Raw genomic sequence first — 26,958 nt, forward strand, 5'->3', positions numbered from 1 at the left:
GACGATGGGGATTCACGGTAGGAAGAAGCCAAATGAGGTAGCAGACGATCAGAAAATGTGGAAGCAGGTTTTCTGATCCCAGAATATGTATAATATAGAATATGTTACACATTGAATATGTGCAACAAGTACACTGGTTCCCAGGGTACTTGTTGCACACATTCTATAGTAGGTAGTCTGTTTTATAGTAGTTGTACGTATTCTATAGTTACGTCTAGTCACAGGGTATAGAAAAATGGGTGACTGAAACAAACAGTACCAGTGCTTCTATTGTCACCACTTTCATCCCTGTCCTTTTTTGTGCTGTTTCCAAGAGGTGCCACCGCACCATCTCACCTAGCTTGCCGCCCTTTTACAGTGTATTGCGTAATTGTACATCTGCGGTAATTAGCTGAATCTGCTGAAGGTGAACGAAGTTGGGCTCAGAGTCGTTTGATTTTTAAACACCGCTGCAACTTGTCAAGCCAGATTGGTGTCATTGGCACGGTACACCTTGGTCGTTAGTGTGCATCGCTTAGCAGGTTTTGATGCCAAGCTGTGTGGTCTTGCTGAAAGGCAGCACTAGCCATAGTTCATCAATTAACCAGCGTTTTACTATTCCGCCTTGCATCGCCGATATGGGGTGTTGGCTGTGATGTCCAGCAAGTGGCGCTGCGGGATTGGGAGTGCGGATAACTTATGTCGGCTGGGCTTGAACAATGAAAGAAACTGTGTTTGTCCGCGAACTAAATAAAGACTGCACTTTTGAAACTGGGATAGCGTCCAAACCACACTACAGGGAAGTGTTAAGTCGGTGCATTTGTTCAATGGGTTGGTGAGGCTCCTCCTTGTTGTTCTTGGGGGCAAAAATGAACCAAGACCCACCGCAGTGGCTCAGTGGCTAAGGCGTTGCGCTGCTGAGCACGAGGATGCGGTTTCGATTCCCGGCCGCGGCGGCCGCTTTTCTGATGGAGGTGAAAAGCAAAAACGCCCGTGTGTTCAGGATTTCGGCGCACATTAAAGATCCCCAGGTGGTCGAAATTAATCCGGAGCCCTCCACTACGGCGCGCCTCATCGCCTGCGTTGCGTCAGCGCGTTAAACCCCACAATCAGTCAAACAAAAATGAACCAAGGCCATACACTTTTTCTAGGTATACTCAAATTACGTGTAAAAGGGACGTGGACTGCACCGTATAGTCACAGTTCTCGGTGGCACTAAGATTGGATTTTCTGAAAAGTGGGCTGTGTGTTTTGATGTAGCATCACTCTAAGCTGCTGGCCACTACACATTTGGCATGGTTATCATCTACATACGATACAAATGACATCCTGCTAGCAACCATGGCAGCCATCCCTAGGTCTAGTGATTTCAGCATAAGTCCCCTGCACTTTTTGAGTGTGCAGCACTTTGGTGCCCGCTACTGTGGTTTGATGGCGGCATTGGCCTCGTAAGTGAGAGAGCAAAGGAAACACCTTAGATGGAAAAAAAAAAAAAAAAAAAAACGGCAGAGGAAAGTGTGGCAAAAGTGCGAAGGGGAGGTAGTGAGACAGGCTGGGCGGTGGCGACGCGCTGCGAGGTGGCCCCATAGCAGCGCGTGCTGTTGTGCGCACAACGATGATGTGCGTTCACTTCCCAAGACGCAATTCGCACTGCCAACACAGAGGCTTACCCTCGCTTGTGTCGAGAGAACGCACGAGTGAATGCTGCCTCAGTGCACTGAAGCGTTCAGGAGCGAGTGCTGAACACCGAGTGTGGCAACAAATGGAGGTGCTTTGCGTCCTCCTCATTGCATGGTTCATCCGAACCACGTGACGTTTGCGTGGTAGGTTCAAACACGATATGCAACAACATGCTCAGCAGCCGCGATTCCCCTGCGAGAAAACGGCAGAGTAGCACACGCAGTCGTGCATTCGCTGATCCACGCGATCACTTCCTGAGACGCAGCAGCTATGCGCCGTGACCGAGAAGACTGCTGTTCATGCTGCGCTCAAGTTTCGCATTAGAGAGTATAGTAATCGCCCTTCTCTTGCCCGCAGGTTGAAGCCCTTGGTCCAGACCCGGGCTTTGAGGCTTGGCTGCAAGGTGTCCGTCTGGCCCTCGAGAAAGCTACGCTGGTTCGCAGGGAAGGGCCGTCCAGCGACGGTGAGGGCACTGTCCGGCACTTTGTTCTTTCGGAGGGGGGAGTGCTTGAAAACAGGGGCGGAATTCTAAGGTTGCGTCCGTTTGAGAATCGTCCATTTCGAGTCTATTTCACCCTTGACGTACTTCTGGTTGCTGGGCCTCTTCTGGCCAATCTGTGGCATGCGTAGAAACCAACACCTTGTTTTGCCTAATTTGCATCACATTTTATTGTCCGCCTTCAGCCAATCGAGGCTCTTTAAAAAGGGGCACTTTGAAAAGAACTAAACTTGAAATCTGTCTTTGAGCCTACAATTTTTGAGTAAAGTTGTTAATGAAGGGTTACTATTTGTACCAGCTCTCTACGCGAGTCAAACTGGCTTGTTGGCAGCGTTGTGGGAAGTGGTCAAAAGGAAGTTTGGGCAAGTTTAAAAGGAATACAATTATGAGCAGTCTTGTGTTAGAATCTGTAGTGGTGCACTAAAGACCAGTGTGACCGTAAAGGAGTACTTCCAGTGTAGCAGCCATTGCATAAATTAACGTCTTTGCAGTAAGCATCAGAAAAATGCGGGGAGTTTGAGTCTCTAGGGATGTTCAAGCCAACCTGCTGGCTCAAGTTTTTGAAATTTCCATCAGTGTTCTAACAGTTGAAAAAAAAAAAGATGCCAAGAATGATGCTCGCTCACCAAAAACAAGTTTGCAGCCCAAGGTGCGAAGCAGCTGTGGAGCGTAATTGGGCCACAGAGAAATGAGAGCACGAATGCATGCCACAAAGCGGTGAGGTTACAAGTGTTGTGAGCCTTGGGAACGCGTCTTCTTGTTTTTCATCGGGTGCAGACAAAATGCACCCGCGGCTGTCGCCGCCGCCCTTGAAGGACGTGTTGGAGGCGTTGCCCTCCGATGCGGCCGACCTGTTCTCTCGGCTGTCTGCCTGCTACAAGGAGCCCTCCCAGGGGCCGAGCGGCAGTGCGACCAACGGCGTGGAGTTCTCAGGCACGCTGTCCGAAATGCTCAAGCTCTTCTGCCAGGCCTGCTATACGGTGAGCTGCTCTCTTATTAAGTGCGGAGCACTTTATGGATTCGCCTCGTAGTCTTAGCTCGCTAAAGGGCGTGTGGCTGCCGGAATCAGGCGGCGCAGCCAGATAACGACCCAAGTAAAGCCTTTTGTACCGGTGTCAGGGAGTCGCACTGAGGCTTCGAAAAACATGCGGTTTAAATAGTCACAACCGTTCGAACCTCATGAACCGCTGGCACTTGTCATACATCTCCCTGTTGTTTAGTGCAAAGAAAACTGCAGGCGCATTTCAGGCACAATCTGTGTGTATAACTGGCAGCCCCGCGTTCATTTAGTTAGGAACGCCCGTTGGGTTGGTTTTTACGGAACTGAGCGACAAAAGCGGCCGCGCAAGAAAGAAATGGCTCGTTCGAAATGACGCAGAAAGGCTCCAGCCGCCCAAGAAAAAAATGGCGCGTTCGAAATGACGCAGAATGGCTCCAGCCGCCCAAGAAAAAAAATGGCACGTTCGAAATGACGCAGAACGGCTCCAGCCGCCCAAGAAAAATATGGTGCGTTCGAAATGACGCAAAACAGCTCCAGCTTACGAAATTAAAGCAAGCGCAAAATGAACAGAACTCCCGCTGGCGCAGTTTCAGGCAGGGGGCGCGCGAGCACTGCGAAGGCGGGAAACTGGAATTGCAAACTGGAAGGCAAATCACTGCTCTGCACTTCCGACAGCTTTCACATTGAGTGGAATGGCTTCAATTTTGTGCTTTCCCTGGGCTCCTCGGTGGGCTGATCTTGCCAGTACCCTTCGTCAGCCAGGAGGTTCATGTAGTGCTAATTATAGTTTGTCCCCATCGTCATGGTTGTCTTTCATTGGCCACCTGACGTTTCCCCGCTGAAGGACAAATGCCTCCCACAGGGTTCCAACCACGCCTGTCCTACCCAGTGCGGTTCCCTTCTATGTCTCACCCGCGGCGGTGGCTCAGTGGCTAAGGCATTGTGCTTCTGAGCAGAAGGTCGCGGGTTCGATTCCCGGCCGCCGCCGCCGCTTCTCCGATGGAGGCGAAAAGCAAAAATGACATTTCGGCGCACCTTAGAAAATGCAACTTCGTTTAATTTGAAAGAAATAGGATTCAGTATCTCACTCAGCTCTATTACAGCCGCAAGAGATGCTTTTTAACAAAAAAATGCAAGAAGTATTGAAAAACTTTCAAATTTCGCGCCACAGTGACGTCATATGGACAAGAGTGATGTCATACGGGCCAGCACTAAAAACATAATTTTCAGTGCGTTAACTGCACGCTAGCATTCAAGTGATGCGGTCAAATGGAACTAGAGGCCCCATTACAGACGTCCAGTCATGTGTCGTCGCGACAGGTCAGTTAGGCGGCTGCCAATCGCACAAACAAGGTTCTGTGACGTCATAGAAAAGTTGCGGGAAATTGGCTAGGGAGTCGCCACGGCTTCACAAATTTTCTTTAATATCTCCGTTATTTGTTTGAAGATTGCGGTGATATTGGTATCATTGTTGTCAGTACTAAGCAGTCTTTTTAATAAACCCAACTTGTATTTTGTCTTCATGGCTCCTTTAAAGATCCCCAGGAGGACAAAATTAATCCGGAGCCCTTCACTACGGCACGCCTCATCGCCTACGCTGTGTCGGCGTGTTAAACTCAACAATCAATCAATCAAAATCAAATCTCATACGTCTCGCAACCAGCTGACCCTGTCCCTCTGCTGAGCTTTGTATCCCAAACTTCTTTCTGTCCCATCCGTTGGTTGCGAGCCAGTATCCCGCCCTTCTTTTATTACAAGAGCCCCACCTTTCATTTTGTCAGACAGTCACAGGTGAACCTCGTTATAACCAACACTGATGTAGCGAATTTCTATAGTGAACTAAATGCGAACTTTGGTTGGCCAAGCTTTGTTTCAGTGACACGTATTCTGTTTATAACAAAACCGAAACCGCTAAAGCCACACGCAATATTGGCTATGGCGAAGAAATGTCTCAGGACGGCTGATTGGCTACTCTAAAAACTCCCCGACGTTCAGAATTGCGGAAGTGGAAAATGCCGTTACGTGCGTGGACAAGGTGGGAAACTTCATCCTGCTTGGTGCTGCGCAAAGCCGCCTGACGGAGATCACATTCTACTATAAATGAATAAGGGCACAGGCCTGTTTTGTCGAACACGCGTTGTTCTGTTGTAATTTCACTTTCTTGTGTTCTGGTCCGTTTAGTTTGAAATGCCATGAGGAGACAGGGAACGATTACTTCGTTTATAGCATGTTTGTGTCTAAGATTTTTACGCTTGCCCGATTGCCCATTTGCTGAAGACGATTTTTTCCCATACTGTTTTCTACAACAAACATAGGGAATAAAGTGCTAATTTTATTGCCCCAATACTATTTCGTTATAAAACGAGGTTCGGCTGTATTAGAATTGCAGGAGGGTGTGGTTAACTTGTATTCCTCCATTTCTTTGCCCTGCTTGCTTCCTGCGCCCTCCGTTATCTTCTTGGGCAGGCTGGGGGGAACTCCTGAATGTGAAGGAGCGAAGTGTCTTCCTTCTATTCCTCCATTATGGTTATCCTGGTTGGGCAGGAAAATTGGGCTGCTGGATGAGATGCACTGTCCCGGGCACTGCCCCTTTTGGCTCACAAGAGCAAGCATAGCAGCCACAAGTACTGTATTGATTGATTGTAGGGTTTAACGCGCCGACGCAACGCAGGCGATGAGGCGCGCTGTAGTGGAGGGCTCCGGATTAATTTTGACCACCTGAGGATCTTTATCGTGTGCCGAAATCTCGTACACACGGGCGTTTTTGCTTTTCGCCTCCATCAGAAAAGCGGCCGCCGCGGCCGGGAATCGAACCCACGACCTCGTGCTCAGCAGTGCAACGCCTTAGCCACTGAGCCACCGCGGCGGGTCCACAAGTACTGTATCGACACGATTGCAAGCTGATCCACCCATATCACATGTCTGATGGCCTAGAGTGAGCGTGAAATTGTAGCCACACCGTAGCATCTCTGATATCTCGATTATCTTCTCTTTATTGCTGGGACTATGCTTAAATTTTGAGTATAAATCGGCCCTCCACATTGAACTCTCATATTTAACAACAAAAGACCGACTTGAAATTTGTGCAAGTTTTTATTTTGATTACAAATAGCGACGCTGCCAAGATGGCATTATCGTAGGGTGGCTTGGGAATGAAAAGTGTCAAGCAATCCCATAAAAAGTGGCATCATAGTGAGACAACAGTGGGTTTGCAAAGAAAGCCCAGTGAAGCATGAACGAATATTACATGCTGGATAACGACGTCATAAATGACAGTGTGAAAATCGTTTGCAGTAACCACGCAATAACGACGTAAGTAGCATTGCCGGAAGGTGTGTACAACTTCATTTTCTTCAACCCCCCCCTCCCTTTTGTAGGTGGGCCTGGAGGCGCACCCCAACGCGGAGGACGACCGGGTGGCGGCGCAGACATGGTGGTCGTGCGCCTACACCATCCACGGAGCCGAGTGGCTGCTAAGGGGCAAGCCCCTGCTTGGGGACCTCACTGCCCGCCGCCTGCACTGCCTCGAGGCACTCGTGCGCACGGCCGCTGCCGCCCTGCGTGTCTGCCCTCCGGAGGCCCTCGCTAGCCACTGCCTGCGCCTTCTCGGCCGACTGTTCGCCCTCTCCAGGTACTTCAACGGGCCTCTCGGCAAGCGTGATGCTCGCAGTGGACAGAGAGGGGGATAACAAACATGCATCACCCCTCTCTCTGTCCGTGGTTTGTTTTTCACGCCACAAGCATCGTGAGATATGAACTAGCCGGAACCCTTGCTCTTTTAGGTCACGCCACCCAGCCCCACATTCGTGCCCCACATTCATACCCCGCATTCGTACCCCACATTTGTACCCCGCATTTGTGCCTTGCATTTGTACCCCACATTCATGCCCCGCATTCATACCCCGCATTTGTGCCCCGCATTCGTGAACGTGGGAGGGTCGAGGCACCCTCGAGCCGAGCGACTACCTGCAGCCCGCTAGTGGTGACGATGACTGACGTCGAGCAGCTGTGCTCGTTGGGGTTTACTTGATTAACAATGTTGCCCACCGAGCCCGGCGGGCCACCGAACTTAGCGTCCAATGAAGATTATGGCTAGGGGGACGTCACAGTCTTGTCACAGTGATTGTTTGTAGTGGGCAGGAAAGGAAATGTGAAGGGGGATTGCGAGGTGGAATGCACTAGTGTATCCATTCCATTGATATGCAACTAGTGGCACAGTTGTTTCTGCTTTTAAAGTGCAGGTGCACCCTGGCAATTCTGTACCAGACTCGTGCCACTAGCCTGCCTCTGTTAACCGAAACGTTCAGATCTGCATTTTGGAGAAAATCAATCCTGCTTGTGCTTCACTTATTGTCAACTGTACATGTAGTGCCTATAATAAAATTTGACTGAGTGACACAGAGGCTGTGTCACAGTGTTTGACCCTCTGCCTGTGCATTGAAGCGCTTGATCGATGTAGCGATCCAGCCGCGCTGAAGGTGCAGTGTTCAGAAATTCAACCCTGCCTGAATCCTTCCTTTTTCCTCTCTTCAAACCATGGTGGCCATTTCTCTAATGGGGCTGAAACACAAAAAACGCCCACGTATCGACATTTCGTCTCATGTCAAAGATCCCCAGGTGGTCAAAAATTGATCCAGAGCCCCCAACTACACTGTGCCTCATGGCCTAAGTGCGTGAGCTTGCGCACGTTGGCCCCAAAGTCTAAAATCCCCGCTCCTCCCCCCTTGCCAGTCCCCCTGGAACATGCCCGGAGGGTCCCTCGGAGGAAACCCCTGCTCCCTCGGGAGGAGGAGGAAGATTGGGAGAGTGCCCGTCTGCGGCGTACCTGGCACGTGGCATCCTGGGGACGGGCGGCCTGTCCTCCTCCGGACATCCTCAGGAGGCCCTGGCGGTGACCCTGAAGGCGGCGGAAGGCGGCTCGGTGCTGGACGTGGACGCCTTTGGGCTGCTGGTGGGGCTGTGCCTGTCGGCGCCTTCCCTGTTTGGCGGGGGCATGCCGCTGCCTCTCGGGGGCGCCCTCGACAGGCACGTTCTACGGCTGGCCGTGGCCCTCCACCTGGTGCAGGTGGGTCTTTTTTTTTTGTCATATGTAGCCTTTGAGCTGTGACACTTGGACATTGGAGCTGTAGTGCATCACATAAACTCCTTTCAAGATCTGTTGGTGTTCGAAAATGCCTTCTGTTGGCTTGCTTGAAAAAAAAAACAGTGGGCTCTGTCTCGCACTAAAAGCGACCTACTTGCAGCATCAACCCTTTTAAGAGCCGAATTTTTTCGCCAAATGCGACCCCCCCACGGTCGATTTTTGTTACTGCTGATTTAAATTCTCTGGCTGAATCTATTTTGAGAAAAAAATTATCGTATTAGGGTGACCATAAAGTGACAAAACAATCGTTTGTGTCGTTACATACATGTGGTTTCTTCATGAGTAACACAAAAAAATTATAAATAAAAGCGAGAGAGTAACAAGCCAGCACCTTTTGAGTGAATCAAAATCAGACATCAGTTTCGCGGGCGCAAAATGCGGTATGCGCCCAGAGGATGATACCAAAAGCAGCTGCTGGATGCGTGCGCGCTGCCGTATGCTTGAGTGATAGACAGCGCACCGCTCCTATAAAATACAAAAAAAGGAGAAAAGAGCCTCATCAGTTTCGGAGGCGCCCTTGGTCTGTGGCAGGCGCAAGAAGCGAGAGGCGCCCGGTGGGCGTGGCGTAAGGGGCTTTAGGTGGGTGATACCCAGCGTGCCCCCTCGTTACCGGATGAGCAAGCGATAGCCACGTGCCACTGAAGTAATTCATAAAAAAATAAAAAGAAGAGCCATCGGCGCAAGAAAACAATTTGACGTATTTCCGCAGTGTGGCAGCACATGCCAAGGAAGAGAAGTTGGCGAAAAAGGCGCGCTTTTTAAACATACAAGCGATGACGTACATGTAAGTTTATTGACCATTTTGAAGGTGTTTGCAGAGGACGTATACGTACGTCGTGACCCTGAAAGGCTTAAGGGGCCAAGAGGTATGAAAGAGCAGATACAAGCCATCGTGTCTTGCTGTCTCTTGTCTTCAGCCAATATGTAGCTAAACTGGCGTCAAAGAGCTTTCTTAGCAAAATGGGTCGTAACAACCGTAATGAGGCTCTAATCCGGCGGACCGCTCCCAGGTGATCCTGACGGTGGAACCGCACGAGGCAGAGATGGAGACGGACTCGCCACCCACCAAGCAGCCCAAGGGCTCGGAGTCCGACTCCAAGCTGCTGGACTTCTGCCGCCAAGTGCTGTCCGCCGCCGGAGCCCAGCACCAAAACCCCGCAACGGTCAGTGCACGGGCCTTCACCCTGTGACTCGCGCAAAGGTCATCGAAGCTGTTGAGTGCAGCAGATGCAGACATTTCCGTTTCCACAATAGAGTGGAAGCGCGAGTTGTGTAATGCAAGCTGGTATTCGATGCAAGGCAGTCTCAAATTGGGCCAGAATGGTACGGCAGCGCGTATTTTGCAACTTGAAGCTTCTGCAGTGGGAACGAACACTGCTAATTTGTTCTTAATTTGTCAAAACACACCTCGGTTGCAGGAATCTCAAGTGCACAGGTTAAGAGCTAACATATCGTAATAGCCGCAATGTCTTTAAGATTCTGTGGTGATGTTGTACAAGGATGGTTGCCTACCCCCCATGCGACATTCCATTCTCAGGCGGGTACTAGTCCAGCACTTCCATTGTAATGTCACATAAATGTGTTGTGCGGCTGCACCCTGTACTTAAACCAACCTACAAGATACCAAACCACCTTCACCTTCAAAAATAATGTGTAGAATTGACCTAAGAGAGCTGGAGTAAAAAAATTATTGGTCATGGCAAATAATGTTAGAATTGCTGCGGCTCGAGCCCATGCCATCAACATCGAAACCTGAAACTCTATCCCTATGCTCACGAAGGGATAACAGAATCCTTTTAGCAGTTTCTGATGAGAGTAGGAGGAGGGCTCCAAGCATGCATACTTGTGCCTACGCTGTCATTCATCCACTGAGCATGCCTAGCTCACTGCGATGTTCTGTATTGGCTTTGCTGAAGAAAAAAAAAAAAAAGCGGTAAGAGAATTTCCATCCCTTTGCCAGGCAGGCCCAGCTGCGAGGCCCCAATGCATATTGGGGCTTCTTCCTCAGCTGGCCATCGAAGAATGTCGCAGTGAGATAGGCGCACTGAGTGGGCGAATAACAGCAGGGCTCTTCGATTATCAGTTCGAAACTCACCACGTGCTCCCCGAGAAGCAATTCGGCATTCATTTCTCACGCATCTTTCCGCGGAGATTGCTCAGACTTTTCGCGCTCTACCCGCAATGAGTCCAAGACTAAATCGGAGAGCCCCAGTGTAGCATCCGCGACCTTCGACCTCACGACCCTTCCCCTCCGGCGACGGACTGCAGCTGAACGTGTCGTTCCTGGAAGCGGTGCGGGAGGGCATGCGGCCGTTCCTGCGGTGCAGCGCCATCCTGCTGCACTTCCTGAGCAGCCGGCCGCCGCCCGACGCCCTGTGCGTGGCCGGAGGGGACACCTGGGAGGCCCTCTGCGAGTTCCTCTCGCTGCCCACCGACCTGGCCTGCGTCCTCGCTCCACCCGCCCTCCGCCAGCTGGCCATCGGGTGAGGCGCTTCTCAGGAGTTGTCGTCACCTTAGGGTGACGCATAAAGGGGCCCTGAAACAGGTTTGGAGAGTGGGCGGGGTGTAGGTGAAATGCATAATGTTTGTTTTTCTGGAACGTTATTTCGTGATAAAAATGTATTCAGTGTGGGCACCTCAGGTAGGGGCCTTGAAATGGTTTTGAGGGAGGGGAATTGCTTTATTGGGGTATAAATGTGAAATGCATAAGGCCTGTTTTTCTGGCACATTGGTTCAGGTTAAAAATGAATTCAGTGTCAGCACCTCAGGTGTGCAGCTGATGCTTAAAGGGGCCCTGAAGCAGGTTTTGAGAGTGGGGATGCACTCTGTCATGTAAAGTTTGAAATGTGTGCCTTGGGTTCTGATTTTGCTTTTCAGACAAATTGGTTTCTGATGAAAACGTATTCGAAGCATTGGCACCACTTAGTGTGCAGCTGATGCGTAAAGGGGCCCTGAAACTAGTTCTACGGCCAGGGAATCGCTTTGGTGGGGTATAGTTTGAAGTGTGGAACTTGTGGTCTTGCTTTGTTTCTCATGCGCATTTGTTTGAAATAAAAACATCTTCAAAGTGTTGGCTCCTCCATGTGCACAGCTGACATGTAAAGGGGCCTTGATCCCCCACATTCCTTGAGAGTGGGGGATCACTTTGCTGGTGGGGTAAAATTTCGAATGCATAACTTCTGTTCTGAGTTTGCTTTTTTGGCATTTGGGGTGAAAGTGTATTCAAAGTGTTCTTTCCCTGTCACCATCTCCCATGCACACTTTTGTCGTGGTGGCTGTGATGCAGTGCTCCTAAGTCCCCAGGGTGTTATTATCATAGCGTTCGTTTAAATATCCTGGATATGAATTATTCCTGAAGAGAAGCTGTGTCCTTGCTTATCTACTGTATCTCACCCCTTTCCCTTCCAGGTGGGCATCACACCCACGGACAAGTGCGGGGCTCCGTTCTCCGAGCCTGGTGCGGCACCCCGTGCAGGCCAACCGGCTGGTGGAGCTTCCGAGCGACTTCAGCGAGCTGATCAACGAGGCTTCTCTCTTCCGCTGCCCAAACTCGGACGGGGACGACTCCCGGTCACCCACCCTCTGCCTCGTCTGCGGGCGCATCCTATGCTCGCAGAGCTACTGCTGCCAGGTTCGGTCTCTCTCTCTCTCTCTCTCTCTCTCTCTCTCTCTCTCTCTCTCTCTCTCTCTCTCTCTCTCTCTCTCTCTCTCTCTCTCTCTCTCTCTCTCTCCTGCTTCTCCTCCTCTGTTTTTCCATGTGCACTCCACTCTGTTCGCCCTCTCCCCCTGTCCACTTTATCACTCTCCATTAACTTTCCATCTCTCACTCCTCTCTCCCCCCTGTGTCTTGCTGCAGAAGACAACTTCGCAAAACAGAGCAGATTGTTGCGTCCGAGCGTGCCTTAGTTCACCGTGTTGCAGGATTGTGCTGCCGTCGGCGGGCGGAAAGAGATGGGTGCTGCGGTTACAGTCGAACCCCGTGACAACGAACGCCGCTTCAACGAAATTTCCGCTTCAACGAAATATTTCCAATTCCCCGTCAGCTAGCCGTAGAAGTCAATGCAACAAAGTCCTCGCCACAACGAACCATTTGTCAGGCTTGCTTTCGCTTCAACGAAATTTTCGATGATTTGGGCTGGGTTTGAACAATTATTTTACAATAAAATAAGCATAGCGCCAGCTATCTGTAACTTTTTATACATTCAGGACGCTTAGTTTCACCGAAAACATGCGCGTTGCGACCACACCGCCACCCAAAACAAAACAAAAAATAACTCAGGCGCACGCCATTGCTTGATGGTGATAACGATGTGGCTGGCCGTCTTTACACGAGGCGCAGGCCCGCTTCGCCAAGGCGGAGCCCCAGAGCTACAGCCAATCCGTATCCAGTTGAAATTGCATGAATGTGCTCCGCTGCTGGCGCGATGCCGTCATTTATGCGTTGGGAGCAGCTGTCCTTGCCGTTTTCCTTCAACCATTCTTCATAGCCAACAGCAAAAGTCATGTTTGCGTGTTTGGTCTTGAAGCCTAGTCATCCTATCTTAGCCGCGAGCGCGCGGTCATGTTAAATGCAAGCGCGCGCGTCTTGCCTGCCAAGGTCAGTAGCTGCCATGCCCTGTCGGAGGGTAAGATAACGGCACTGCTCCTGCCACAAGCGAGAGGGGGGCTTCCGACGGCCTAGCAGCTATCTGCAAGTAATCAGCTCGGTGGACACGCCTTGTTGTACAGCGATACGTTTTGCGCCTGCATTTCTTCACCCCCCTCCGTAACGCGTTCTTTGGGTGCAGTGAAAAAACAGATAACCATTGGTATGTTTGTTATCCGAATAAACGTGAGTTATGGCGCGTCACTCCTTTTTCTAAACATTGTATTATGCTGCCAATGTTGCGGAAACGTACGGGGCTATTTTTCTGGCCTTTCCGTGGTGTGTTGGGGCAGATTTCGCCTCAACGAATTTTCGCTTCAACGAAATTTTTCGCACAAGCCGTCAATTTCGTTGTAGCGGGATTCGACTGTATCTTCATTTTTGCGCTACATAATCCGGCAGAAAAAGTGCAAGTCGCGGGTAGTTTTTATGCATAAGGACCTGAATACGACACGAGGGGCACTTTGCAGACACCAGAGTGGGCAAAATACAAGTTTCAGTGCACGTGAAGAAAACTTGGTTATAAATAAAACTTGGTATAAATAAAACTTGGTTATTCCTGCACGTTATATGTAGCGCTGAAACAGTGCAGGCATCTCTTTGTGCCTTTTGTAAGCCGTCGTGAAACTGCTGTATGCCGTGTGTGTTCGCTGTCACAATGTCCCCATCGTGTTCGTTGTCGTCATGCTGTACTATTCCGTTTCTGGGGGATCAGGACACCTCACGAGCATGAGCAGCTCGCCCATGTCGGTGCTTCTCCCGTTAGTGGGGAGGCAGTGATGGGTGAGTGGACCATAGAGTGTCATAGTAATCTATGCTAGAGGGAAACTGCATGCGCTTCGCGCGCGTACCGCTGTGTACTGGGTAGTGTACTGGGTAGTGTACTGGGTAGTGTACTGGGTAGTGTACTGGGTAGTGTACTGGGTAGTGTACTGGGTAGTGTACTGGGTAGTGTACTGGGTAGTGTACTGGGTAGTGTACTGGGTAGTGTACTGGGTAGTGTACTGGGTAGGCATGGCTCATGAACAGGCTGAAAAGTTGCCTGTGGCTGCAAAAAGAAAACATTTTTTGTAGATCTACACTCAAATTTGTTTAATATTTAGAAAAATTGAGCTCTGAAGCTTTGTTTGTCATGAGTTGTTTCAAAGGTTTATGCAAGATGAACAAGGAAAATGTCATCAATTCTTGTTGGCTTTGGCTTCAAGAGCGAAAAGAAGCCACATGGCTAACCAGGCCAACTAGGCGAGGAACACCTTTAGTGCTGCGGCAGCGCCCAAGAGAGCACACGATTACAGGGACAGATTTCCCTCTTGCATATACAGTAAACCCTCGTTACAAGAGACACTCAAGGGACCCAGGAAACATGTCTCTTGTACGCAGTGTTGCTAGCATGGCGAACATAGGAAAATCAACCAAACCGTCTCCATTCAAATGTCTCTTATAACCAAGTGTCTCTTGTAATGAGGTTTTACTGTATTAGAACGAGGCTTTGTGCAGTGGGCAGTGCAACAGAGTGGCACAGGATTGTCATGCATGAGTTTAGAATCGTGCTACAACTTCGGCCTTGGCGCAGGTGGAGGTGGGAGGCGACCGGCTGGGTGCGTGCAACCTGCACGTGACTACGTGCGGTGCCGGCACGGGACTGTTCCTGCGCGTGCGTGACTGCAAGGTGCTTCTCCTCGTTGGCCGCACCAAGGGTGAGTGATTGACGATGATGGGGGTGCGGTGCTCGAAAAACACTGCACTGTTTCTGTGAACCCATGCCTGTTAGTGAAGCTGTTCTTTGAATGTTAGCCACAAGAAAACTAAACATTATTGGGTCTTGTTCAGTGGTATTTTAAATCACAGAAGCAGTCATGAGGGGTTTAGTAAAAGACACTGGGGATCCCTGACAATCTTGGCAGGGTTCGTACAGGCTTCAAAAGCAAAAATTCAAGGGTTTTCAAGGACTTTCAAGGACCAGAAAACACATTTTCAAGGTCCCCATCTAATGTTTTATCTGGGATTATTTATAAGTTTTTCAACGCAATGCAAAAGTTTTTTTTTTTGCACGATACCTATGCACACTAGTGAACATTTATATAGGCTAACGGGTTCGTGAATGCCCCCCAGCTTTATTTCTTATTTCATGGTTGGTATTTAGAGATTTTTCTTTTTCCTTGGGGTTTTGCTCAGGCTGTATGATTTCAAAACTTAGTTAATGTTGCTTGCACCGCCTGCTTTGTCAGCAATAGTGTCAGCTGAAATTAGTTGCTGCAAGGCAGGATGAACTATGTACACGTCTACCATTTGCACGTAAGAGCAAACGCAGATGGAGCGTATAAGGCACAGCACACATGCAATGAGTGAGCATCCACAGACTAGATGGAAGATGCAAGGTAGAGAACAAAAGTCGGCTTTCACTGGATTGTATTGTGACATTGATTGGATTGAGAAGTGCCTGCGCCCAATGTCGTCTCATAATATAGAAAACTCGCCAAACTTGTAATTTCACGTAATACACTGAAACTTGATTGTTAGAATGGTTCTTTACATTTGTTTACAACTAAAATCCACGACAAACACTTTCAAATCAGGGGTTTTCAAAAACCATTTAAAAATTCCAGAACCTTCCAGACCTTGAAATGGAACACTTCTAAATTTAAGGGTTTTCAAGGTTTTCAAGGACCTGTGCGAACCCTGCGTGGGGCATCTCTCTCTCTCTCTCTCTCTCTCTCTCTCTCTCTCTCTCTCTCTCTCTCTCTCTCTCTCTCTCTCTCTCTCTCTCTCTCTCTCTCTCTCTCTCTCTCTCTCTCTCTCTCTCTCTCTCAGACTTTTTTGTATCTTTTGAGCTATATATATATATATATACACACATACACTGGAATATTGGTGATACAAATGTCAAGGGGTGTCAAAAACACTTGTAGTACGTGAATATTCGTATCACCAGAAAGCTAGAAAAAAAATTTCCCCGCATTTCCCCGAGGGGAAGAATGTGAAAGTGCGAATGCACGAGTTGAATTTGCGCGGTTCGGTAATGTTCGCGAAAGAGAGATCACACACACACATAACTACAAAGAAAGATGCATTTATTCACAGACACCTATTTGTGTTGTCGTTGTACTTGATTGCTAGAGCGGATCTCAGCTTTGAAATTTCGTGTCAGTACTCCTTTAAGGGGGGACGTGGCTTTCAAAATCAACTTTTTTATTTCTTTGTGGATTTTGATGAAAATTGGCACAGCACCTGGAAATGCTTCTGTGATAACACCAGAAAAATTTGAAGTTAATATTTTGATAACTTTTTTATGTATGAAATTTTCTTTCTGTTCCGCTTGTACCGAGCTTGAGCGGCTTATAAAACACGATAGAAAACTTGTTCGAAGTGCTTTGCATTCCCAAATGAATGGACGAGGTCGTGACAGTTTTAGAATTTTTTTTTTACAACACAATGTTTTTTAGTTTTCATTTTTTTAGAGGTTAATGTGCAACAGGCATGTCAACTGTGAACGATTATTTGAATAAAAAAATCACAAAAAACAAATCTGGAAAACTAAAAGTGTCACGACCTGAACATCAAGGAATGTAATGCAAGAAACGGAATCAAAATAGACCCAGCAGTCACGAAGAAATCCCTGGGACAAGCGACACAGGTGGCAAAAAAAACTGTTTTGAGAAAACGGCTTCCGAAGTTGCAACATAGGTTTCACATATCAAAAGTCGTCACGGTTGTAGCCTTTCATGTCCTTTTGAACATGGGGCTTCTGGAAGGCCTTGCCTTGAAATTGGAGTGCCTTTTCAGCCTTTCTCTTTCCAGAAAACATCATTTTCAGCTCCTCCGTGAAGAGTACATACCCCCCTTTGCAAACCAAACGGAGGGGAGATGGGTTTCAATGGGCTTTCAATGCAAAGTAGGTTAGTTGGTTGGCTGTATCGCACTGGACAACCTCCTTTTGCAGTGTTGTCACCATGGCAACAAGTTAAGCATTTTTTAACTTAAATTTGAACATTTTTGGCTTTTTTTTCATGTTTTATCTTGCCTGGCACACCAACTTAGTACTCATAGTGCAGGTGTTCATTGCCAAAAGTTTGCATACCACAAGGTTGAAAATGAGCTACTTTGAAGCTTGGTAGAGTATTCTGCATAACTCCCAACATCAATGCAAGAGCATATTTTTTTTACTACTTTTGACATTCAAGGCATCCAATATTTCTCGCAGCACAGCCAGTATGCCCTGAGCAATGGTATCAATAATTTCCCTAAAAAAGTCACTGTTAAATGCTGCCACAGTAACGTACATTTTTAACGCAGAGAGCATATTTTTATTCCTATATTACTAACTCAAACCTGTTAGCATGAAAATTACAAGTGCACGGGAAACATTGCGCAAGAAAGGCGATATGGCTCGCGCGCATCGCAGCGCACGCTTACCGCGACATATCGAGCTTTGATTATACCTGATATGGCTGGTCAGGTCGCTTTTAAGATTAAAACTAACGTCGCAGGCATTAATTACAACTACTGGCGTTCAATCGTAACCGGTTGCCCAGTCATGTGATGCTCCAATGCGCGTCGGCTATGCCGTGCGCGCCGCAGCGTTTGACGCGTCGACCGTTTCTTTCTCAAGGCTAGCGAGCCCACAGTCAAAACACAGCAATAACTAAGCGTGTAAACATCGCAAATCCGACTAAAAGTTCACTTCACGAACCGCTATCGCAAGCGCGCACACCGCGTCACCCTCCGGGGTCTGGCGACGGTAGAGTCACGCGCACCACGAAGCGTTCGATGACCTCCGCCTTTCGAGCCACACAACTTCCCGTAATCTGGCTCGTTATCTCTGGCATTCCCATCGCGATAACGTCCGTTTTGAATACCACAGATTGAACAGAAACTCGGCCGAGCGAAGCGGCGAAAATGAACTCAATCCGCTCGCTACGCAGCTCAGGCGGCCGCCATCTTGCGTTGCGCCCGCGACATCCAATCAGGAGGGTCGCCCCGACCGGAGGACCAATAGCGCTTCAGCATCTATTTCTAGCTTCTTTCGTGCGTCGTTTCTTTTCTGCCGTTTGTGCGTTTGTGAATGAACGAAGATAAAAGAGACGAGCGGAACCGGAAAAACGATCGCTCGGCCGATCTAACCATATCAAAATGGCCGCGCCCGGTGGCACCGTTGCGGAGATAGAGCGCTCCGAAAATTGCCGTTTTTTCGCCCTTTTGCGCTGATAGTTTGTCACCGCGCCTGACAAAAGTATTTTTTTATGCCACTTTGCGACGCTTTTCAGCGTAAAAACTTTGCAGACGCACAGAATAGGAAACATAGAAGCCGAATATGCGGGTTTCAAAAAAACGATGTTTTGGTCATTTTTCCGAAGTTGAAAGCCGCGTCCCCCCTTAAGCGGGTGCATTAGCCCTTCTCACGCCCGATTCCTGGCCAATCCCCCACGTGGGTATGTGCCATGTCAGCGGCCGGGCAGCGCGCGCCCATCTCCCCCCGTTGCCAAGGAAGACGAGGAGCGCGCGCACCCGCAGCTGTTGCTATGTGGACGGACGGCGGTCGCCGGAATTCAGGGTCGCTTATAAAGTGCATTCGCACTTAAAATGAGTTCTCTGCAGTGGAAACGCGCCGCGCACGAGACAGGTGGCGGCAACATGGCATTTGCTCCTTCTGTGTTGGCTCCGACCGCTTCTGACCTTTCATTAGAATACGGCTCAAGGTGTAAACAGTTTACAAACTGTTCATGCGGGAAAGAAGCTGATAATTTGTGCGAAAGCTGCACTATAAAATGTCAGCCACGCCAAACACCCGCCGCAGAGGTGGCCCAGCCAGCTGCTGCGAGCGCTTTGAAACTGCTGCCATGAGGCACGCGTCTCCTTATTGGCGCAAGTCGTGAGGCCCCTCCCACTGCCACAATGCGGCAACTGAGGCAGAGGCCGCCGAAGGAGTGCCGGGCCAAATCGTCACCATGGGCGTCGAAAGAGCATGCACCCATCACCGATGCGACGCGCACACAAGAATTCACACACGTAATCGACACGTTTCCTGGCTGCGGTGGCCGCTTTTCTGATGGAGGCGAAAAGCAAAAACGCCCGTGTGTTCGAGATTTCGGCGCACGTTAAAGATCCCCAGGTGGTCAAAATTAATCCGGAGCCCTCCACTACGGCGTGCCTCATTGCCTGCGTTGCGTCAGCGCGTTAAACCCTACAATCAACAGGGTTCGCACAGGTCCTTGAAAACCTTGAAAACCCTTGAATTTAGAAGTGTCAATTTCAAGGCCTGGAAAGTCCTGGAATTTTTAAATGGTCCTTCAAAACCCTTGATTTTTCCAGAGAGAATCAATGGCCCTGTCTTTTCACAGGAATTCAAAGTGCCGTAGATTTTAGGTGCTAACAAATGCAAAGAAACATTGTAACAATCAAGTTTCAGTGTATTGCGTGAAATTACAAGTTTGGTGGATTTTCATTATTACAAGGCAACATTGGGAGCAGGCACTTGTCAATCCAATCCATATCGCGATACAATCCAGTGAAAGCCAGCTTCTGTTCTCTATCTTGCATCTTCCATCAAGTCTGTGGACACTCGCTCATTGCATGTTTGTTGTGCCTCATACGCTCCATATGCGTTTGCTTTTACGTGCAAATGGTGGACGTGTGCATTGTTCATCCTGCCTTGCAGCAACACTTGCTGATTCAATTTCAGCTGATACTCTTGCTGGCAAAGCAGGAGATGCAGGCAACATTAACGAAGTTTTGAAATCAAACAGCTTCAGCAAATACAAAGAAAAGAGAAAAACCTCTAAATACCACCCATAAAATAAAAAATAAAGCTGGGGGAGCATTTGTGAACCCATTAGCACCTATCTAAATGTGCACTAATGTGCTTAGGCATTGTGCAATAAAAAACTTTTGTATTATGTTGGAGAAGTTATAAATAATCCCAGATAAAGCGTTAGATTCGGACCTTGAAAATGTGTTCTCTGGTCCTTGAAAGTCCTTGAAAACCCTTGAATTTTTGCTTTTGAAGCCTGTACGAACCCTGAATCAATCAATGTATATTGAACTGTGAAACAGCGGCAACTGAGCCAAACTTTAGTTAAATAAATTAGGTAAAGTTTGGCGGCAACAGCCAAACTTTAGTTAAATGTATATTGCTCAGTTAGGTAATTAGTCAATTTTAATTAACCAACTTTCGAACCATTGAAGCTAGGCAAAAAATCCCAATTATAAAGTTCCCGAGTGGTATTCAAAACCTCAGAATAAACACTTTCTGTCATTATATCCATTTGGTATTAGTGTTTTCCCGCGTATTGGAGATGCCCGCGAAATGCAACAAAATACTACGTGTCGTGCCAGCTCGTGCGTCTTGATAACAGTGCTTCCAAACGTTGCACTCACAAACTACCACAGGCGAGCCGCTGCTTAAAAGTCGACGGCAGCAACATATGCGTTGGCCGTGCCATTTGCGACAGCGATGGGCTGCTCTCGCGACAGATCGCTAATAGCGATAAGCAGATGCAGCGGTTATCGCTTGTCCTGCCAGAATAAACAGGTTCGTCATCTGCGCTGTCCCTTTTTAAGCGGCAGCGTGCCTATGGTAGTTTGTGCGAATGAGGCGCCCTCCTCATTCGCTCTCCAGTCTGCGAGTCACTGCTCGCTCTTGCCTTCATGTCAACTCCTCACCCCCCTGCCGCCAGTTTCATCATCGCTGCACCTCCAAAGCTCCTTCCGCGTCGCCCGCTGCATTCAGTCACTTGGGCGCCGACGGCGTGTGCCTATAGATGCGGGAGTACGCACGCTTGCTGCGAAGTAAAGTTGAATGCATTAGCGGCGACCACAGCCTTGTGCAATGCTCGGTCAAATTGGAACAGGGGTTGCTCACGCCCAGCAGGAACTTGAAACAGCCAAAGCTCGCGGCCTTTTTTGCACCTGAATATAGTTTTACTTCACTGAATACATTGTGTTTTGATTCCTCGCAGTTGTGGCACAGTTAAAGCTCAACTACTTCACCTTTTATATAGTGGTCGCTTATATCAAATTACCGCTTATAACGAAATCTTGTGCCGTCCCGCTCACTTCATTATAACGAGGGATTACTGTGTGTGTGTGTGTGTGTGTGTGTGTGTGTGTGTGTGTGTGTGTGTGTGTGTGTGTGTGTGTGTGTGTGTGTGTGTGTGTGTGTGTGTGTGTGTGTGTGTGTGTGTGTGTGTGTGTGTGTGTGTGTGTGTGTGTGTGTGTGTGTGTGTGTGTGTGTGTGTGTGTGTGTGTGTGTGTGTGTGTGTGTGTGTGTGTGTGTGTGTGTGTGTGTGTGTGTGTGTGTGTGTGTGTGTGTGTGTGTGTGTGTGTGTGTGTGTGTGTGTGTGTGTGTGTGTGTGTGTGTGTGTGTGTGTGTGTGTGTGTGTGTGTGTGTGTGTGTGTGTGTGTGTGTGTGTGTGTGTGTGTGTGTGTGTGTGTGTGTGTGTGTGTGTGTGTGTGTGTGTGTGTGTGTGTGTGTGTGTGTGTGTGTGTGTGTGTGTGTGTGTGTGTGTGTGTGTGTGTGTGTGTGTGTGTGTGTGTGTGTGCGCGCGCGCGCGCGCGCGCGCGCGCGCGCGCGCGCGCGCGCGCGCCCCGCGCAGGGTAAGTAGAGACAGAGACACACGAGAAAAACATGAAAGAAAAAGTTTACTGATGTTTCAGGAAGAGGACTTCCTTTCTTGAGAGTCCTCTTCCTGAAACGTCAGTAAACTTTTCTTTTAATGTTTTTCTCGTGTGTCTCTGTCTCTACTTATCGTACTCTCTCGCGCTCTGTGTGAGTTTTTCTGTTTCCAGACTACAGTCGAATCCCGCTACAACGAAATTGACGGGACGTGCGAAAAATTTCGTTGAAGTGAAAATTCGTTGAGGCGAAATCTGCCCCAACACACCACGGAAAGGCCAGAAAAATAGCCCCATGCGTTTCCGCAACATTGGCAGCATAATACAATGTTTAGAAAAAGGAGTGACGCGCAATAACTCATGTTTATTCGGATAACAAACATACCAATGGTTATCTGTTTCTTCACCACCCAAAGAAGGCGTTACGGAGGGGGGTGAAGAAATGCAGGCGCAAAACGTATCGCTGTACAACAAGGCGTGTCCACCGAGCTGATTACTTGCAGATAGCTGCTAGGCCGTGGGAAGCCCCCCTCTCGCTTGTGGCAGGAGCAGTGCCGTTATCTTATCCTCTGACAGGGCACGGCAGCTACTGACCTTGGCAGGCAAGACGCGCGCGCTTGCATTTAACATGACCGCGCGCTCGCGACTAAGATAGGATGACTAGGCTTCAAGACCAAACGCGCAAACATGATTTTCGCTCTTGGCTATGAAGAATGGTAGAAGGAAAACGGCAAGGACAGCTGCTCACAACGCATACATGACGGCACCGCGCCAGCAACGGAGCACATTCATGCAATTTCAACTGGATACGGATTGGCTGTAGCTCTGGGGCTCCGCCTTGGCGAAGCGGGCCTGCGCCTCGCGTAAAGACGGCCAGCCACATCGTTATCACCATCAAGCAATGGCGTGCGCCTATGAGTTATTTTTTGTTTTGTTTTGGGTGGCGGTGTGGTCGCAACGCGCATTTTCGGTGAAACTAAGCGTCCTGATTGTATAAAAAGTTACAGATAGCTGGCGCTATGCTTATTTTATTGTAAAATAATTGTTCAAACCCAGCCCAAATCATCGAAAATTTCGTTGAAGCGAAAGCAAGCCTGACAAATGGTTCGTTGTGGCGAGGACTTTGTTGCATTGACTTCTATGGCTAGCTGACGGGGAATTGGAAATATTTCGTTGAAGCGGAAATTTCGTTGAAGCGGCGTTCGTTGTAGCGGGGTTCGACTGCATATATATTGCTGCGAACCATGTATGGGTTTGTTTATTTATTGTTTGTTTTTACTGCCGGGCCATGCCCGGCTGTGTTATCTGCATTCCAAGCAAAGCGCGTCGTGCATTCTTTATTTTTATGCTGCATGGGCTATCACAATCAGATTAGCAGACTTTTTCGCCCTAACGTCGCTAGCCCAGAGTAATCTTCTGTGATCTACAATGTTCTGGATGGGAATGGACGGTTCCAGAAACACTCGCACCGAAAGATAAAAGCCTGCAGAGCAGATGCCGTGGCATTCGGTTCGACTACACTCGCCTGCGCAAGTCACCTTGTTGACCGCTGCTTCGCCGCCTCTGTGTTCTTTTGAGTTGTTAGGGGAGCACAAGTTCGCTCCAATAAACTTGTTTCTCCTGCAAGACAACTGCGTCGTCCTTGGCTTTGTGACAATATATATATATTGTCTGTCTACCCTTTCACTTTCAGTAGCCATCTACCCACTGTCTCTTTTCCACCTCTCTAGATTTACATTACATGCTCTCTCTCTCCCTCCCTTTTCCTGCCAGGCTGCTACCTGCCACCGCCATACGTGGATGAATACGGGGAGACAGACCCGGGCTTGATGCGGGGCAACCCGCTGCACCTGTGCCCGCGCCGCTACGACCAGCTGCAGCAGCTGTGGCTCTCGCATGGCATCCCCGAGCAGGTGGCGCACGCACTCGAACAGTCCACGGGGCTCTCCTCCACCAACTGGGCCCTCATGTGAAGGGAAGCTGTGTTCGTCCCATGAATGTCCCAAGAGCGTCCCCAGTACGACATTACTGCAGTTCTCGCATCATCGCGCTGCACTGTGGGACATACATCCGTTAGGTGTCCCCTGGACGTCAGTAGGACAGTTGTGCGGGTTTTGCATCGACGCACCACTGCTGGACGAACGTCCCAGAAACGTCCCCAAAACGTCCTGGGAATGCCCACTGTACGACAACTCTGAAGGTCTTGCACCGACGCTCAGCACTGTTGGAAATCGTAAACGTCCCATGAGTGTCCGTGCGACAATTCTGCAAGTCTCACTCACCCGATCATGCTGTGCTGCTGTCAGACATTTGCAAGCCTGTGGTGTGTAGATGGCGTCAACGGCTGTCACTCGAACGTCTCAAACACGAACCTCTGCGTGTGGAAGAAGACAAAGAAGTGAGACGTGTGGTGTTGGGTTTACCTTTTCTCGACTTGGAACCGAATTCATGCGATAAGATGGCTCACCCGCTCCTGGGAAGCGTCCTCTGCAAATGTAACAACGGAGGTACCTGCAAACAAACGCACACTCGTACGCAGCTGGGCGGCGTGCCCTCCCATTAAAGGTGGACGTCAATGCTAACACGTGTCTTTTTCGCCTAATTTGTCGGTATCTCGTTGCTCTTTTTGTGGCTGGGGCAGAGTCCTTGGCATGTGTGTTAATGTGCTCAGTTTGAAACTGCCGCGTTTCTCTCCTCCGGAGTAGGCGATTGCGAAGTTTTTACGGCTTTCATGTGGGTGGTATGTTCTTATTTCGCCTTTATTCGCGTGATACCCATTGCGAGAATAAAATTACCTTCAGTCATCAGAGAGTGCAGTACAGCTTTACCCATGAAGTTGATTGACAGGACCTTGTTGACAGCCGACTAGCCCTTATCATAGACTGCATGGCTTTGCTAAGAGCATGAAAACTTGGGATAAATCTGCAACTAGTTCTGTAATCTTGCAGTGGCAGGCCTTGTTTGACTTAGGTGAGGTGGGATGGCCATCCAAGTTGTTAAAAATGTGGCGTGCGGCATGACTAGTTGTAAAGTATTTGTAGTGGATATCTTATTGACGCTTGCACTCAAGTTCTACGTGTATTTTTTTAAGGTTGACTTCAAAACTCGCCTGAAAACTCCCCAAATGCGGTTTTTGGGATTAAAGAGGGATTGGTTGCTGGCTCGCTGCAACAAAGGTTTTGCAAAACAGTTCCTCGCTGACAAAAAAAAGTGCTAGTTTTCCCGTCTCTAACTGTGTTTTGTAGTTGAGATTGCCCCCCCCCCCCCCCCTCGTTTGTTTTAATTGTCATCCCAAACGTCAACTGGCAGCTTTTGTTTTTCCAATGCATCTTATCCCTTCCGTGCCACGTTGCATTCCTTATCTTTGTAGGATAGTAGATGTTCAAGATCTTTGTTATTGCGCAAGGTCCTACAGCTGACTGGCACGACAACACAAGTTTGTGTACACTTCATGAGTGTCTTTACCAGGTGAAATGAAATGAAATTCGTGGAGGTAGTTTTGGTGAAACAAGTATTTCGGTTACCTGTCACTTAAGCAGATGCATTCTCGATTCCATGGTTGAAGAAACGAACAAGGGAAGAATGGATGCCAAAAAATAAACGGCAAGGCTGTTCGGTAATGCAATTTCAAGGCTTCGCGAGTCTGGCTAGTCAGATGGAAGGAACGAACCCTGAACAAAGAAAGCCACCCCAGGCGATGTTGCTTTGAGTACGTATTTGACAGCATTACTCTGTAGCCCTTTAGTTTGTGTTGTCAGTGGCATTTATTGTTTCTCTGCTTTTGACATGGCTGAATGCTTCCTTGGTCTATATTGCTGGCAAGCCGTTGTGGTGCTCAAAAAGTTTCATGTCCGCACTGGTTCATTCTCGAAATGCTCGGGTGATCGCACAACTGAGGGGTTTAGTTGCACTGGCCACGGAATGACAATTCGTCTCAAGCCTCAGTGCTTGTGCCACCCGCATTAAAAATATGAAAAAAGGAGCGGCCATTTCTTATTGACATCTCATTTTGGGGCTGGTGCAATAATGAATCTCGTGGATCATGAAAGAGGTCATTTGGCACGTGTAATCGTACAAGGAACGTCTCAGAACACAATCTATTTTCGCACACTCGTGAATGCGCCCTACACCCCGAATTTGCGTTTTGGTTCGTGTAAACGTTATTTGCCACTTCGCCAACCAAAGAGGGTGATTACCTGACAAATATTTTGTGCCTGTCATTGATCCTGGATTTTGAGTCATTATTGTATGCTCAACTTGACTGAGATGACTGCCTCTTCGAGAATGTTTCGCTCTGTAGGACTCTAGCAAGGACTCAAACGAAGCTGCCAAAGTGTGAAGTCAGGTTTGAGGATCTACGCGGTGCTGTCACCGTGATGCAGGGCTCCCGGCTGGTTATGTGTGTTAGTATTCCCAGTCGTTAAGTCGCAGTGTCTGTTTTGCGGAGCATTTCTGGACTCGTTTCTTCCAAACTCGTTTGATTTCCTGGCCACGTTATGAACTGTCTTAAAACAAGATTCGTATGCTTTCAGGTTGCCCAGGTGTTTGAGAAAAAAAGAAAACCTAGGGACCTGATCGTCATTTTAAGGTCGTTACGCTGATTCAGGCAGTGTTGCTAGATGTGTTCTTTTCTGTATGGGGTAGACAGCACCGTCTTTACATTTTATGAATGTGAGTAAAATTTGGAGATGTTTGGAAGAACTTAATGCAGAGTGTCTTTACGCATTGGAATAGCGCAGCCAATTCGGAAATTTGAAAGCCAATTCGGAGCAGATATCGCACTGCCCGGCAAAGCGAGACGTTGGTCGCGTCATCATCAAAGTGTTTTCCTTTGCCCTGCCCAGCCCTGCCAAGCGCTTTAAATTCTCAAGAAAAAACTCTGCAAGCTTTGAGGAATGTTTACAGTACTCTCGTTGAAAAGTTTTTTCCCCTGTCCTTGGCTCTCCCTTGTGTTGTGTGGGAAGTGCGTACAGGTGTGGAGGGTGTGAATAGCTGTCGGTGAGGCGATGTACCGCCGCCTATTTTTAATTCTTTGCGTGCCTTGGAGGACATTTGAGCACGCCCTCTGTGCGAAGATGTGCTAGTGACGAATGTTTTTTGTGTGTGTGTGTGTGTGACCTGATGTGAGAGACTTCCGTCGTGTTTAATAAAAGATTGCTATGTTTGGGATGTCTGTCTTGGTGACTGGCTCTGTCGTCGATACAGCCATTGTTCACACTTCACAGTGATGCCTCGCCTGAATGTTTGGTACTTCCTTCAAATAAATCGTTTTATCTGATTAGCTTGTGAGCGGCAGTGGAGCCAGTCATTGCCCTTTTTGACTGGCAAATGATGGGCATTTTTTATTTTTGTCAACTTGGAGAATGGCTGTCATGATCAAAAACTTCTAGGGTACATTTTAA

The 26,958-nt window shown here is 48.6% G+C and overlaps 1 protein-coding gene across 5 annotated transcripts in view; it reads left to right on the forward strand.

The window, feature by feature from the left end:
- Ubr1 (Ubr1 ubiquitin ligase) overlaps nt 1-26,725 on the forward strand; it is a 62,730-nt gene extending 36,005 nt beyond the window's left edge. For all 5 annotated transcript variants that reach the window (XM_077675238.1, XM_077675240.1, XM_077675241.1 and 2 more), the window contains exons 19-27: nt 2,017-2,122; nt 2,936-3,138; nt 6,536-6,789; nt 7,890-8,223; nt 9,312-9,464; nt 10,570-10,784; nt 11,710-11,932; nt 14,520-14,643; nt 23,330-26,725. In XM_077675238.1, coding sequence (XP_077531364.1) covers nt 2,017-2,122; nt 2,936-3,138; nt 6,536-6,789; nt 7,890-8,223; nt 9,312-9,464; nt 10,570-10,784; nt 11,710-11,932; nt 14,520-14,643; nt 23,330-23,529 — 1,812 coding nt within the window. In that variant the 3' untranslated portion in view covers nt 23,530-26,725. The remainder of the gene's footprint in view (nt 1-2,016; nt 2,123-2,935; nt 3,139-6,535; nt 6,790-7,889; nt 8,224-9,311; nt 9,465-10,569; nt 10,785-11,709; nt 11,933-14,519; nt 14,644-23,329) is intronic.
- The last annotated feature ends 233 nt before the right edge of the window (nt 26,726-26,958 follow it).

The sequence above is a fragment of the Haemaphysalis longicornis genome, unplaced genomic scaffold, assembly GCF_048455015.1.
Source record: "Haemaphysalis longicornis isolate Haplotype H1 unplaced genomic scaffold, Haemaphysalis longicornis Haplotype H1 scaffold_6, whole genome shotgun sequence".
NCBI classification, from domain to species: Eukaryota; Metazoa; Arthropoda; class Arachnida; order Ixodida; family Ixodidae; genus Haemaphysalis; species Haemaphysalis longicornis.